Source organism: Vanacampus margaritifer, chromosome 10 (genome assembly GCF_051991255.1).
Source record: "Vanacampus margaritifer isolate UIUO_Vmar chromosome 10, RoL_Vmar_1.0, whole genome shotgun sequence".
In the NCBI taxonomy this organism is placed as follows: Eukaryota; Metazoa; Chordata; class Actinopteri; order Syngnathiformes; family Syngnathidae; genus Vanacampus; species Vanacampus margaritifer.
The window spans coordinates 9,936,164-9,951,831 of NC_135441.1; the positions used below are offsets into that span (position 1 = coordinate 9,936,164).

The 15,668-nt window shown below is 38.5% G+C and overlaps 1 protein-coding gene across 1 annotated transcript in view; it reads left to right on the plus strand.

Annotated features, from left to right (window-relative positions):
- The window catches only part of gpc3 (glypican 3), a 126,023-nt gene that overhangs the window by 70,508 nt on the left and 39,847 nt on the right, over positions 1-15,668 (plus strand). Inside the window, exons 4-6 of the mRNA XM_077577039.1 lie at positions 7,695-7,822; positions 8,130-8,255; positions 13,999-14,110. Coding sequence (XP_077433165.1) covers positions 7,695-7,822; positions 8,130-8,255; positions 13,999-14,110 — 366 coding nt within the window. The remainder of the gene's footprint in view (positions 1-7,694; positions 7,823-8,129; positions 8,256-13,998; positions 14,111-15,668) is intronic.

The window sequence follows — 15,668 nt, forward strand, 5'->3', positions numbered from 1 at the left end:
TGTCAGAAGGGGAATTAAAGTACTTAATAGTTTAAACTCAAATAAATACTTTTCACCTTTCAACTCCAAATTGAGAATACAGCTGTGGCAAGCCAAGCAGGCACAGTACTATGCAGTGGAAAAGGAGCTTAAAGCCCGTTTCACACGGCACTCACTGAGTGTGGAAAATGTTATGCTGCAATGTGAAATGATCAGTTGCCAACATGCTTATATTTGGAAGTGCTGACGTAGCAGACTACCCGGAAGCAATAATGGAGATTTAGCCGCTGGTTAGATGTCAAATGTATCTTCCATGAGCCGTGACTTTGGTCATTTTAACGTGTAGGATGAGGACACGAGCAGCAGATAATAATCAATAGCTTGGCATGAACCTTGATAGTTTAATTATGCCGTTACTTGTAAACAAGTCCACCAAAATAACACAGTCACTCCGCCAGCTTTTCTTCAATTGGAGGCGCTTGTCTGACGTCACACTGCTGTCTCTGTCGAATAGAACATTTTCTAATTTGAGACGCCTTGAATGGAAGGACCAAAAATGCCAAAATAATAAATAAATACAAGAATAAAGAAAACGGATATGAAAATATAATTCAATAATTAAATACAAAAATAAATATACATGGAAGTAAAAATGACTATATATATATATATATATATATATACATACACAAGTAAAAATAATTACAAAAATATAAAACGACATTACAAAATATTAATATTAAAAAAGTGTGTAAATAAATATAAAAATAAATATATCAATTATTCAATGTCAGTTAATAAATAAAAACGCTCTGCTCTCATTTATTTATTTTATGCTGCATACTCTCATGAAATGCGTCATGAAATGTTGAAATTCAGAATTCAAATGAGGGGGCGGTCCTAAGCGTGTCTTGGGTTGGACTCTGCCATTGCAAATTGCCTTTCGATGGTGGAGTATTCTCTCATTTACACCAAGCAGGTCGGCAAACAAGGAAGTCTCGAAGGCTTGGATTTATTTATTGATTAAAATTTAATTATATTTATTTATACATATTTATTTTTGTATTTATTTCCATATTTATTTTTATTTTTTGAATCCCATTATTTATGTATTTATTTATTATTTCCGTTCTTATTTATTCATTTAATTAAATTTTTGATTTCTATTTGTTATATCCATTTTTATTTTCATTTGTATTTATTTCTTTTTAATTTGGGCATTTTCTGTCCTCCATACCTTGCCGTCGCGACTGAAGTCCTCTCGCCACACCGTGCCGCCTAGCAATGCTCCGTTCTGTGGTCCCAGCCCCTCACCACATACATAATGAGTGGGATTGGTGATGATATGTCCTGCTAAATACAATGTGAAAAGGCCTTAAGAATCCAAACGGTCTGTGATGTCTCTATACTTAACACCAAATTACTCAGATTTTCATCAATTATTGTTATCTATATAGATGAAATAGATTTTGTAGAAGTAAGTATACATTCAAGTTGGATCTATCCAAGTGATAGTCAGCTACCCTTTTTATGCACTAAATGCTAATGCTAAATTTTGCATTACATTATCTGTCTCAAAGTTGATTGCACACTGGCTAACTGTACAGTATAGCAAGATTTCCATTGTCATAGTGTGACTTGGGGTCGCCTACTTTAGTTCTGTATAGCATTGGTTGCGGTACGTACATCACACGTATTGAGTTAGTGTTGTTCCGAGGCATGTACAAACGGAAATGTACACTAAAAGGATCAGAAAGTGTTTACTTGAAGACATGATGATATGTAAGGTAATGCTCAGCATACTGTATATATTAATTGGCTTATTTTAGAAGGTTTATATATTTTCAGACATAGATTTCAAAGATATTGTTCGAGACTAATACGATTTTTGCTCTCAAATGATGACTGAATGATGGATGAGAGGTGTTTGTAAATGGGAGCCTCCGTCTTCTTTACTCATTTACAACTAAGACAAATCCATTCAAAGATTGATACAATCCAAATACATTTTTTCCCATGAACTCTTAACCTGACTTTGACATGTAGGCATCTACCTCGCAAAGGGGAAAAAACGAGCCCTCTTATGTATACTTCAATAGTTTTAGAAAAGATCCTCTGTTGGCGGCTTGTTTGCCGGTTTCATGTGATTTCAAGTCTCTCACTTAAGCTGCCCTCTTGGGATGCTCTCCGAGCTGTTACCCACGGTGACAGACAGATTGACTGAGCACAGTAGTGAGAGATGCGTCTCGTCTGTGAACACTTTAAACATGGACCCTGCTGGCGCGGTGACCGTCATAAGTCTGGCGACCTTCTCCCCCAGCATGTTAATGTTCATTCCTTCCTCTCGGCACAAATCCAGCATGAAAGAAACCTGTTCCCAGAGAAAAGAGAGGGCAGCCAAGAGCCCCGCAGCTCCAATCTATCCCGCTGTCAACTTCCTGGAGTTTGATGTCATCCACCTCACTCTGTACATCTCACTCCGAACATTACACCCGCTCTGTCATTCCCTCTTTTTCTGCCGCTCATTTGCCCGGCTGTGAGAGAAGATGCATGATTTATGAAGCTCTATTTTTATCAGTTACTCGGGAGAAAGAGGAGCGAAGGAGCGACAAAGACGGGGACAGAATAAAAGTATGGTGGGGGGAAGGTGGGTGAACCCAGGAGGACGAAGGACAGACGAGCGCGGAGGAGACATTCATCACCCAGCCAGGCCTCGGCTCGAGTGAAGACAGGAAGTCGGCTGTGGCGCGAAGATGATGGATCTGGCCGGCATTGTTGGAGATTGTCTGTTGTGTGTTGTTTCACGCAAGCGCGCTATAATGCCACGTCTCGTCACTGTGGTGGTGACATTCTTCTACAACTATTCACGTTCCTCTGATCTGCTGTTGTCTTGCTGATGTGCAGATCCAGTCAAGTCCAGATACGTTTCACTGAGGAAACAGAACTCTGGAAATTAAAGCATTATTTAGAAAAAGCGTGTAAAACATAACAGGTCTTAAGACAATTCTTGTAGGCGAAGTCAAACTGTAGAGATGCCTGTGATTTTGTTAATCAAGTGACTTCCTGGCTCTCTTGCTGATTGCCAATTTGCTCAAATGTGTCCTATTTACTTTACATTTATGCCACTATAAATATATCGGTTGCAAATCTCAATTGTGCAGAATTTGCACTAAAAGACACATTCATTAATGATCAATGCACATAATCACCTCATAATTTCATACCTATTGGGAAGTTATGTTTTTTTGTATTAATCATATTCCAGTCCATTTTGCCGTTTCATCAGCATAGAAGCAGCGTCTATAAAGTGGATGTCATGCTTTTAACATCTCTGAATGGCTCAGAAATGACAAAATCTGTGAGTGAAAACTGTGAAATCAATTTCCTTACAAGAGAACTCTCATAACCTTGCCTAGTAGCAAACCTCTATTTTAAACTCCGCTGTAAATCGCATCATTGAGTCATCTAGTTTAGTGTTCATTGCAGATTTAATGACTTTTTTTCACATCTTATTGATGCGAAGCCAAAGTTTATGAACTGGATTTATGTATATTTTTTAACGAATTGACAAGTTGAACTGAACTCAGGCAAGAAGTTCCTTTGCTTTAACTCATTGTGTACTATACGATATGTTTGTGAATACTAAATAATTAGACCATAGACTAGAGGGTCCACTATTAAATGGGAAGTCAAGTCACCCATGTCGTCTTTGCAAGCTCATGATTTTTCACTAGAATAAATCTGGCCTCCTGAGCAAATCTCTTTATTCAGAACCAAAGCAAGATGAATCACTAATAAAATAACATTTTTTACAGCAGTATTAATTCGGGGAAAAAAATTTAGTTACAAAGATGCCGAACAACAATGAAAAGATTCGGCATTACACAAAATGGAGTAAGACTGTGGAACACACTGAGTGTGGAATTGAAACAATGTCACTTTAAAAATATATATAAGCAAATTAGGTTTATAAGATACGCGGCCTGAGGGTTTGTTTGTTTTTAGATTGTTGTTGTTTGTTTTTGTCTTTTTACAAATGAATATCTTATATATTGCTGATATTGATACAGTAATATGTAAATGAATGTGTTTATATCAGTGTCGATTGATGTGTGTATGTGCAATGTATATATAGTTATAATACATGTATATATAAACATAAGTGTTTTTATTTAGTTCATAATGAAAAAGATGTTGGTGTAAGATTAAATGAGTATTTGATTTATTCCTACTCCTTTTCAAGCATGTTAATGATAGATGTATTGTTTTCTTATTTTGCATTCATTTATTTGTTCTTCATTTTTTTGGTATTGTTTACATTTTGTTGCGTTTACTGTTTTTATGTTCGAAATAAAGTGTGTTAATCATAAATGTCATATGTTCACAAATCAGACAGTGAGCAGAAAGTGGAGGAAAACATTTTTATCTTCTGAAACTTAAGCATCGTCAATCATGAGGCAAAATAAAGAGAAATAATTAGTTCCTTTGCATATCTCGAAAAGCACTATATTTACCCAGCAACCCCCTCCCACTTTTTCAACACTCTCATCCAAAGGTTATTTCTATATATGCTGAAGGCCGCTGGAAAATGGACGGTGGTCCGCAAACGGCCCCCGGCCGTAGTTTGGACACCTCTGCTCTACAGTCTGTATCACTCCATTGCGGTGAAGAAGTTGCTGAATCCGAAAAGCCAAGCGCTCCATTTACCGTTTCTAACCTTACTTATGGTTGGGAGCTGTGTGTTGTGACCGAAAGAACAAGATCCCGGATGCAAGCGGTCCAAATGAAAAATGTTTCAAAATGTAAATAGATGCTATCACCTCCTTCCTAAAACTGCTTACTCTGACCAGTAAAGTGGAATTCTAATAAAAGTCGTATCCATTTTTTTATGCCGTTGTAGCTTTACATCATGTTGACACGCAGACCCAGAGGACCTGAAGTGCACGCTTGCAAGTGTGCACAGATGCAAATCACAAGGCTTGATTGTGTGTTCTATGACTTGTGGTCTGGCCCCGTCCCCCCATCAGTGCAGCAGGCTGCTCAGTGAAGATAAAAGCGTGCAGGTATTTCCAAGCACTCCCACCGAGGCAGGCCTTATCAGCGGCTACCCTGTAGCTCGTGTTGGTCCATCCCTGCGTGACATTAATACCCCGCTAATGTGTCCCTCCTTTGAAGATTCTCGAAACAATCGGCACGGGCGGACGGAGGGGCGTCTGTGCTGAATCGCTCCCTCCAGAGTCCCCCGTGGCTTCTGAAGGAACGTGCCAACAAAAAGAGGAACACGGTTCCAATCACATTAATCATGGCCTGCGGGAGGCAAGGGCCGCACAGCGGGGACAATTACATGAGAGGAAGATGTAGGGGAAGAGGATGCACTGACAGAGACAATGTGTGTGTGTTTATGCGAATGTGTTTCGGTATTTGTCAAGTTCTGCGGCTCGAACCTAGCTTAAATGTGTGTTTATGTGAGTGTGTAGTTTTTAGGTTATGGGTGACCTTTATTTTGTCTTTCTTTATGGGAAGGAAACCTATTTGGAATATCAAGTGAATGGATGGCTGTGTGGATTTTTGTAAGGTATTCCGGATGTTGTGGGGTCCATGGGGACTTAATAGCAGGTGGGAAAATTTGTTTTTCTGTGTCTCAGTGAATGTTTTTTATCATACAGGAAAAAAATGAGAGTGAACGAGAGTTATGTCCAATTTTGTACTTTAAACCTGAAGCTTTAGCCAGTTGAAACCGTGGCGTTACACATTGTCACATAAGCTGGGCAGAGCCACCCCAAGAGAGTATAAGAGTAAAAACCATTTTGGACAGATTAGACCTTCTGGATCTATCGTAAAAAGGCTCCACAGCTGTGTACTTGATTTTTTACATGAAATAGTTTTAAGTGAGAATACAGTGTTTCTGCACTTTTTGTGGGTGATACGTTCCACGCCCACCCGCGATATGTGAAATTCCAAGTAGAGGTCTCTAATACTGTCTGTCATCTTAATGAGCTTCTGGTCTAAAAATAGCTTACCAATGATAGGACACTGATTTGCTAAGAATACTTAAAAGAAGAAAAATGTCAAAAAAATTTATCATGGTGCACGTTTCTTACTTTAACAAATATTCTATATTTTATTTAACATTGTAATAGATTGTGTTGAATGTAAGACAGAGCTGTTTTATTTACTCAAATATTACAAAAAAGACAAAGATAGCAGCATAAATGAACCCAAATAAAAATTGGCAATAGAGTGAATCCGCAATAACTGAACCACGAAATAGTGAGGGACCACTTAAAGTCTTTTGCTAGTTACTGTTAGCATAATGTTGCTAGCATTGAAAATAAAAGGACCGGGTGAAAGTTCCGCCATAACTCTTGAATTTGGTGCCGTGACCCGGATTTCAGGCCACTCAAACAGGTGGATTGTTGGTGTAGGAGCCATTTTGTTGTAGCACGTGGGTCACCAAGTTTCTGTATAGTTTCTTGTTTTTATAGTTTCTTGTTTCCTACACAAGCCTATTTAAGACAGCAGGTGCTCATCAGTTGCAGGTGCGTGATAAGACTTGGAGCAATATCGTTTTTAGACCACTAGGAGTTGGGCACGTTGTGCTTATTATTGGAAAGATTTGATTGTATTTTGTAGCACTTGAAGTTATTATTATTAAAAAAAAAATCTTAAAGGCAACAGACTTGTTATTCCGCCAAAGCGCGTCAAACACTTCAACTGTCTATTGCACCCTCAGTAACCTTAAAATGACCTTAGCCACGACAGTTAGATTAAGCCTCTTTGGTCCAAATAATTAGATAGGTGACTTTGTGTCGGTGTGACCTTTTTTTTCCCCCTGGCTCCACATCTTTCTAACTATCTGCACCCTTGCACCCTTGCCAGTTGAAACCAGTTAACGGTCGAGACGAAATAAGACGTATAAGAAAAGAAACCATTTTGGACAGATTACACCTTCTTCCGAATGAATTTAACACAATCCTCATGTTGGGGGGTCACATTTTGTAGATGTAGATGGCAGCAGGTGCATATTTGTGAATGTGTGTGCATTTTTTTTTGTAGAAGTTACTACTTGCATTTGTACCCACAAAGGGGAATTTGATTGTGCCACCATATTATGAATATAGATGTCCAGCGCTGACTGATCCATCAGTCTCCGTCAGTAATGTGCTGCTGCAGCACCCGTCTCTTCAGTTTAAGGAGAGCGAGACACAATTAGCTGTTAGCGCTAGATGGCAAAATTAAGCTCAGGCCGCTATCCCCTGGGGAAATTAAACCACCGGCAAATCTTTAAACCAGCAGCTAAACATTAACAACAATTTGCATGTTTATAGCACCTGCAAAGCGTGCGCCAAGTCCATTATCTCTGGGAGACAGAGAAGGACTCCTTATTTATTATTGTTACCTACATCCCATGCGAAAACACAATGGCATTTGTTTAGGGAGCGCGGCAGACGAGAGGCCTCATTTTATCGCCTCACATTTTGGAGCGTTGGGATGACAAAGTGGAATGAGGCATGAATGGCTGGCGGATGATACAATGACGTGTTTGTTATGCAAATCCCCACTTTTTTCCCCTTCTCAAAATAAACACACCTAAAGAGATGACAATTTGCAGAGGAGCTCAGCAGAACGAGTGCTGACAGCACCTGTGGTGGCGCCGTTGCTATATAGAGTGGCAATAAACACGCCGGAGTCTTATTTCTCCCTCTCTTCCGCAGGTGAGCGGGATGTGTGGACAATCTCAACAGCGGTCCACCCGCTCAGTCGTATCCCCTCCTTCTCCTGTGGCCCGCAACGCTCAGCCATCACCCGCAGACCCTGATGAGACCTTAGGGGGGCTCCGCAGGTGAGCAAACCACGAGCTTCTCCTTTGTGTAAGTCCACAGCCATCTGCCGATGAAAAGTTTGTTTGTGCGCCGAAACCACACAGTGCTGGTTTCATCCAGTTTCTTTTGCCCACATCAGTGATGTAGTAACAGGCCCGAGTGCACTTTGTAACAATGCCCCTCGGGCCCACTGGCAACACAGTACCTAAATTAACGCCAATTAGGAGAAGAGACATTGCTACTTACTCTCTCCCGTGGGACTGATCTCATTGGCTAGCTTTCGGTTGCAGTCATGTGATGGACAATTTCTCGCTTCACCTTCTTCAGGGAGTTCATTTCTAATCTGAGGGAATTCAGCTCCTTCTACAGTGGTCTCGGGGAGTCTCTGTGCAGCCGAGAGCCCGCTCCAGCAAACCACTCTCTCTGTTGGAATGGGCAAGAAATGACAGACAGGTAAGGTTTATCTTCTTGAATGGGACAGCGCAAGACCACAAAGACATTTTCTAGACTTCTGTGATGCTTCTCCTCATTAGGGTGAACTGTAGTCTTAGCAATTTTGACCGAGAGACATGCACACCCAGCGGTGAAGCCAACATTTCAAACATGTGGGACGGAGACAAATTGTCCAGGAGTAAACTACATTTTATGGGCAAATTATTATCTTCCCACACGCAACTGCTCTCCCTCTATATTGACCCAAAAATTAAATACTAGGGATGGGAACCGATACCAGGTATCATATCAGGCCAATACTTATTTCAAAGTATCTGTACTCTGCCCTCTTGTGGCCGTTTTATGATCGGGGACAAATAAGAAATGAGAGGAATAGAAAATTGCCATTAACTCATTCACTGCCATTGACGGCTATAGACGTCATAAATTCATTTGAACTATTTCTATTAGTTTAATTTTTTTTTTACACTTTTGTTAACAAGAGTATGAAAACCCAGAAAAAAAAATTCTGGTACATTTAGAACAGATATAAAATTTGTGATTAATCGTGAGTTATCTAGTGAAGTCATGCGATTAATTAGGATTAAAAGTTTTAATCACCTGACACCCCTAATTTTTAATAATCATCTCTTTTTTAAATAAAAAAATTAATACTTGTTATTATTTTTTCCAATTTTTAATTATATATATATATATATATATATATATATATATATATAAATTTTTTTTTAAAAATTAGGACGTCAGGCGATTACGATTTTTAATCGTAATTAATCACATGATTTCACTAGTTAATAAATTTTATATCTGTTCTAATACAATAAAAAAAATTCTAGGTTTTCATACGCTTGTTAACAAAAGTGGGGAAAATTTTAAACTAATAGAAATAGTTCAAATGAATTTTTGACGTCTATAGCCGTCAATGGCAGTGAATAAGTTAATTTCATGCAATATAAGGAAACATGTTATGTTGGGATATATACAGTAGGTCTTTCTTTAAAATAACCTGTCATAGTATTTTTGGGGGGAAACTTTATGTATCAAAAGTACTGATAGCATCCGTAGTTGGTATTGGTATTGGTGACTACTGAAGAATTGAAAAAAAGTGGTATCAAACATCCCTACTAAATACTGTAAAATCCTGTGAATATTAATAACACTTTTTTTTTCTTTTGCAAGCAAAATAAAATAAGTTTCCAAATCCAGTGGGGTATTATGCAGGGGGCTTAATAAAAAAGGAAACATGTTCATGTTGTTTTGATGTTTACCAGTACTCAGGCAGTACCGAGGGGTTGTAAACATAAATAGATAAATAACTGAAATCACTGATACATAGCGCATTTCATATGCAACATCACTCCAAATGCCTCACATACTATAATTAAAAGTACATCTAAAAGAGTGAAAGAGATTTAAAAGCAAAGTAAAGGAATAAAAAAAAAAAGCTTACTAAAATAACTTAAGCTTACAGCGCAAGAACAAGATTTTTGAAAGCATGATTTTAAAAATACTTTGAAAAACTTTAAACATGGGTATGGGGGGGATACCACTCTTTTCAGACTGATACCAGTACTACTCAACTCTTGAGTAGTCACTAATACTGATAACAAGTACTGATACCAATTATACTTTTGATTCTTAAAACTTCCCCCCCAAAAAACGACAGGTAATTTAAAAGAAAGACATGTATATGCAAATATAGTATTTTCCCCTAAAACTGCATGAAATGAATGGCAATTTTCTATTCTTCTCATTTCTAGTATCTAGTAATCTGATAGTAAAGAATACCAACAAATTGGGGAACTGTACAAGCACAGAGAAATAAAATGGGTTTTAATTGTGACTTTTTATTATACACAGGTGCGTACTCATTTTTGATTTTACGGTAACCAAAGTGTGAAACGGTGGTTGAGCTACCCACAATGGCGGTAAAGCAAAAGTAGCCCGATAATGAATGTCTCAATGATGACACCGAACACAAAAATGGAGTAAAACATCATTCTTGCCAGTGACGCGCTGTTGAGGTGATCTGAAGGTTGCGGTTGCTTCAAGCTGATGAGCTTCATGTGAGCGCCCCGTCGTCCCCTTCTCCCACTGCTTGAGAGTAAATCTTGACTTTGGCTCTACAGCACTATTAATAACAGGCATGCTTTCACCGTCTTGTCGTTCACTTAATTGCCGTTTCCATCATTTCCCCTTTCATCCCATATTTCCTGTTCGACCTCACGTGGTCCACACAATATTCCACTTCACCATTACTAATATGATTACTTCCTGCTTTCTGTCCATCCATTCACACCATCATATTCAATTTTGCTCTCGTACTTATTGATGTACATTTCTCAACTATTTGTAGAGTTTATCCTTTGCACTGGCACGTTTGAGAGGAAATGTGCTCCGGGTGAATATTTGACCTCTTGTTCAAGAAGGCAGCTGCTGTGAGAGAGTCTGCCTCAAAGGTAGAGAAATTGAGGAAGAGACACGGTGCTGGTGAGGGGCAGGTTTGTCCTGAGGGGACGATTACAAGCTGGACCAAGCACTGCGATAGGAACGTGTAGGGAGGCTGCAGAGGAGAGTGAATGATGGAGTGATCACAATACCTCCCGGCAAGCAATTCTCAGTGTCACCTCGTTTGGCATGTGTGCGCAAAAAACAGTTAAGCATATTTTCACTCTTGGATTCGTGCTGGATCATCTTCCATTGCCATTCAGATAGGATCTTCGTCTTCAAATTGTCTCACATGGGTTATTAAAAAAAAGGAAAAAAAAAAAAAAAGATTTTATCCTGAGAGACTCAAGCGTTGGATGTTTGCATTACTTCAGAGCGGCGTTAAAACTAAAAATAGTGCTTCTTTTGTCAAGCATATTTACTATACCAGTTCCAGCTAAGATCACAGGCCTAACTTTTTTTTTTTTTTTTGCACATCAAACAGCGTCATGCTGATAAGTGATGGATTGGAGTGGTGTGTGTGATATCCACCTCTGCATATGTGTAAGGGGATAAATGATGCAAGAGGAAATGCTTTGTTGAGCCGAAAACATTCCGTATCAGTGGAAAGAGTTGGTCGGAGGAAGTCAAAGATACCACTGCTTATTTCAGGCCTGCAGGCTGTAGACCAGGGGTGGCCAAGTTGGGTCCTCGAGAGCCACTATTCAGCCTGTTTTCCATGTTTCTCCCCACTAACACACCTGATTCATGATCAGGATCGTTATCAGGCTTCTGCAAAGCTTGCTGGTGAGCTGATCATTAGATTCAGTTGCGCTGAAGGAGGGAAACATGGAAAACTATAAACTTGATAAGAATGTGTTTATTTGTGTTACAGTATTTGTTTTTTAGTATTATCATTTTGTAGTGTGGAACTGACCTACAGCCTGCTGAGTAAGTTGATTTAAATGTATACTTTCAGTTAACTTTATTTCACTGTCAAGTGAGAGGTAAATCTTGAATTGGACAACATTGTATTGCGCAGGTAAACCGTATATTCTGGCCAATGCGTTAATATATTAATAAGAAGCTATACCTAATGGATATTGACTTCTACTCACTTTCCTTGTTTGCTTAAAAATATCAGTTCTTCTTTCTACCACTTATTGCTATTGCAGTGATTCTCAAAGTGTGAGCTCCCTCTAGTGTTTAGTGAAATAATCACCATCTCAGTACAGTTCAGTTGTATTTAACCTGTAAGTTTAAAATAAATACATCTGATATTTGTATTTACATTTTAAGTACCATTTTTTTTTAATTGAAATTTCTTGTCCTTTTTATTGAATCACTTTTTATGTACAGTTTTGAATGATATTGAAGTCATTTTTAATGTTCAAACTGGACGTAACCTGCAAGTACTACAGTGGTTTACAAGACTATAAACAATATAAACATCTTGTTTTTGTTGAATATTTGGGCCTTCTATGCTACTCAGTAGCAGCTACTGTACTTTAAACTTGATCATGATGGTGGTACTTGGAGGGATATGTATTATTTTAGTTTGAAAACTGCGTTACTATGGTAGCAGACAAATAGCTGAAACCGTGTATACCTGGCCACATGCGGCAATTTACTTAAGTTCCATTCATTACTACCTTAATTCATGAACATGACGCAGGGACACCAAATCACATTATACTTAGACAGAAACAGATTTTTCAAAAATTGTAATAATTAAGAATTACGGAAGCGTATTGCATTCACTTGGAAAAAATATCACCTCTTGGTTTTCTGACAGCTTTAGGGTGTTTGTTTTTTATTTCTGTTTTCTAAATATTTTTTTTTCAGTTTTTTTGGAAATTGTCATTGAAGTAATTGTTCAGATAAACAGAAAGCAGAAAAAAAAAAACAATAAAATAAATAGGCGAAAACACAATCACCCCCCCCCCCCCAAAAAAAAAAAACTCAAACAAAAAAATATATTTTTCCCTTTTACTATATGGAAACAAAAGTGTGACCTCTGTGCATGTCTGTCAGCTTGGTTGGATGTGTGCCATCAAGTACTCTGCAAAAGACTGCACATCTGTTTAGAATCAGTCATAACAGTCAGTTTAGTTTTGTTAATAAATGATCTGATCAAAGTCTAACATGAGAACCGTTGGAAAATGAAAAAAAAAATGTTACAGCTGGTAAGATTACAGGCATCTATCACAAGGAGCATGATCTCAGCTTTGCTCCATCAGTCAAAGCTCTTCTCTCCTCCCTCCTCAAACCCCACACCTCCCCTGATCCAATGCTAAATGGATCCCACATCTCTTTCCATTATTAATGCGATAATTAGCAGCGGAAGGGGATGGAGATCGTGCTTAATAAGAAGAATAAATAATTAGGAAAAACGACTTCTGAATTTAATGGAAAGTCTGAATTAGTGCACAGAAAAAAGTCTAATGAATGGAAATTGAAGGTGAAGTATATGCGTGTGTGTGTGTGTGTGAGCGTGTGTCATATGTATGTGTGAGAGGGGAACAGAGCGTTACCTCATGCTTGCCAGGCCATCTTCTTTATTGATGGCATGAACAGACGTTCGACTTCAGGTGGGTCTCACCATAAATGTCTACCAGAGAGGCTACAGATGGACATGGTGGCGCTTCAGATCATTTCAGGAAGCAGCATGGTGCTTTAATTGTTTTCATTAATATAAGATCAATTTTTTTAAAAAAAATACTGGATGAGACAATGTTGAATGTTAAACAGTAAATGTTAAACCTACTATTATGTTCAAAATTGATGGCTACCCACCTTTAGAGGTTTCACTGTACAGAACGTGCTAATTGACTGTTTAAAATAACGTTATTGTTTAATTGACCCCACAAATGCAGGGGAATGCCCCTTGGTTCGAGTTAAGTTGTTTATTTGTATGACCTCTGCCCCACATCCAACACAAAACAAAACAAGAGCGAAGGGCTGCTATTAACACAATCACCACAAGGTGGCGGTAAACTCATAGTTTTGGTCACTATGCCACATACTCATAACAGACTTTTTTATTCTAGTTCTAGCAGATACTGTCATTAAGGTTTTAGCTTTATCTTCGTTATGTTTTTTCTTTTCTTTTATTTGTTATCTTTACTTATTTATTTATGATAAATGATTCAGTGTAGGCACTGGACAGATGATTAGTCTTCTTCTACAGAACTGCTCAAAACATTTAAATAAACATTGATCTCATGGTTTTGAAAATGTTTGTCAGTGGCTTATGCCAATGATTTCAAAATGATTGAGTTCGATTCCATAATGCATCGTTTTGTTGCCCTGTCAGGTTTTCGGGGCCCAGCCTGAAGCGGTCACACTCAGGTTCTGAATCCCGAAGCAACAAGCCCCTCGAGCCTGTCATCAGTCAGATGATAGACAAACTCAAGCACATCAACCAGGTGAGTTCTATGATTGATTTTTTTTTTTGATAGATCATGTGAGAATTTGTTAATGCTGTGTGTTTACTTGCCGGTGAGCCAATGTCATCACGCAGGTGTTACAAGGGTCAGCAGGACAAGCGAACATTTGTCGATTGTATAAGTGTTATGGCAAAAACTTGCCAAAAAAACATTTGGGTCTTTTCACAACAGTGAGGCCAGCGTAGGTCACTTGCAAGGGCGACGGAGATTGTTTTGACGTTTAAAAATGATTTGCACTGTAAGCCCCAGCTGTTTTCAGGGCCGGAGACCTATTTTTCATACTGTCATCGGCATGGAAACTACCTTTTGGAGTGCGGCCGGCAGGAACCAGAAATGCTCGCACGTAGGCTCAAAGTTAGCAGATGTATCATGCGACGACTCCGGCCAAATTTCCTGCTTCCTGGTGGTAGAACTTGTAGCTGTCAACATGTTGAATCGCCGCAACCCCCCCAAACGTGTGTGCGAGACTGCCAGCGCCGCAGGTCTGTCTTGGTGGATTACAATGCTTCTCTGGGCTTTAAACAACCTGAAAGATCCAAAGAGCAGCTGCCGACCCTCTCAGCTCCTCTGACAAGCAGAGACTCTTAAGAAAAAATACAGAGGCTTGTGGTTTCCGACTGTAATTTTCGTTTTCAGCATTACCTCATGCTTAGTCCTGCTGGAAAGTCAGACTTTTACCATCATGGTTGGAAGTTTTGTTCACTCCCTTTCTGTCTTTTTTATTTTTAACATTCCCATTTGTGACTCAATTTGACTGTTATGGCAAGAGTTCTTTTTTTTTGTAAACACAGGGCTTATTTTTTGTCAGTAAGTAAACATTTAGATGTGGACCGGATTGCAGGCTAGTGCCCCAACACACATATTGAAGTGCACTTTTATGCCACTACAAACTATCCTTCAAATTTGATGAGTTTTCTGTTTTTCATCCTTAAAACAAACCAACAAGCAAGTATACACATTTTCTTATACACAATTTGACTTTGTTCTTTTCACTCAACCGTGAGAGTTAAATGCGACAAAATGAATGTGCCATACAACTCGTATGAATTACAATTTATAATCATGATGACGATAATGCTTTTTTATGTACAAACCCAATTGCAAAAAAAAATGGGACACTATACAAATTGTGAATAAAAACTGAATGCAATTATGTGGAAGTGCCAAATTTCAATATTTGGTTCAGAATAGAACATAGATGACAGGTCAAAAAGTTTAAACTGAGAAAATGTATCATTTTAAGGGGAAAATGTGTTGATTGTAAATTTTATGGTGCCAACAAATCTTAAAAAAAAGTCGTGACAGGTAGCAATAAGAGGCTGGAAATTGCAATTGCACTTGTAAAAAAAAAAAACGCTAATGAGGTCCATTGGCTACTTAATTGGAGTATAAAAAGAGCTTCTTGGCGTGGCAGTGTCTCTCAGAAGCAAAGATGGGTAGAGACTCACCAATTCCTCCAATGTTGCGCAGAAAGATAGTGGAGAAATATCAGAAAGGTATTTACCAGTGAAAAATTGCAAAAAGGTTGAAGTAAACA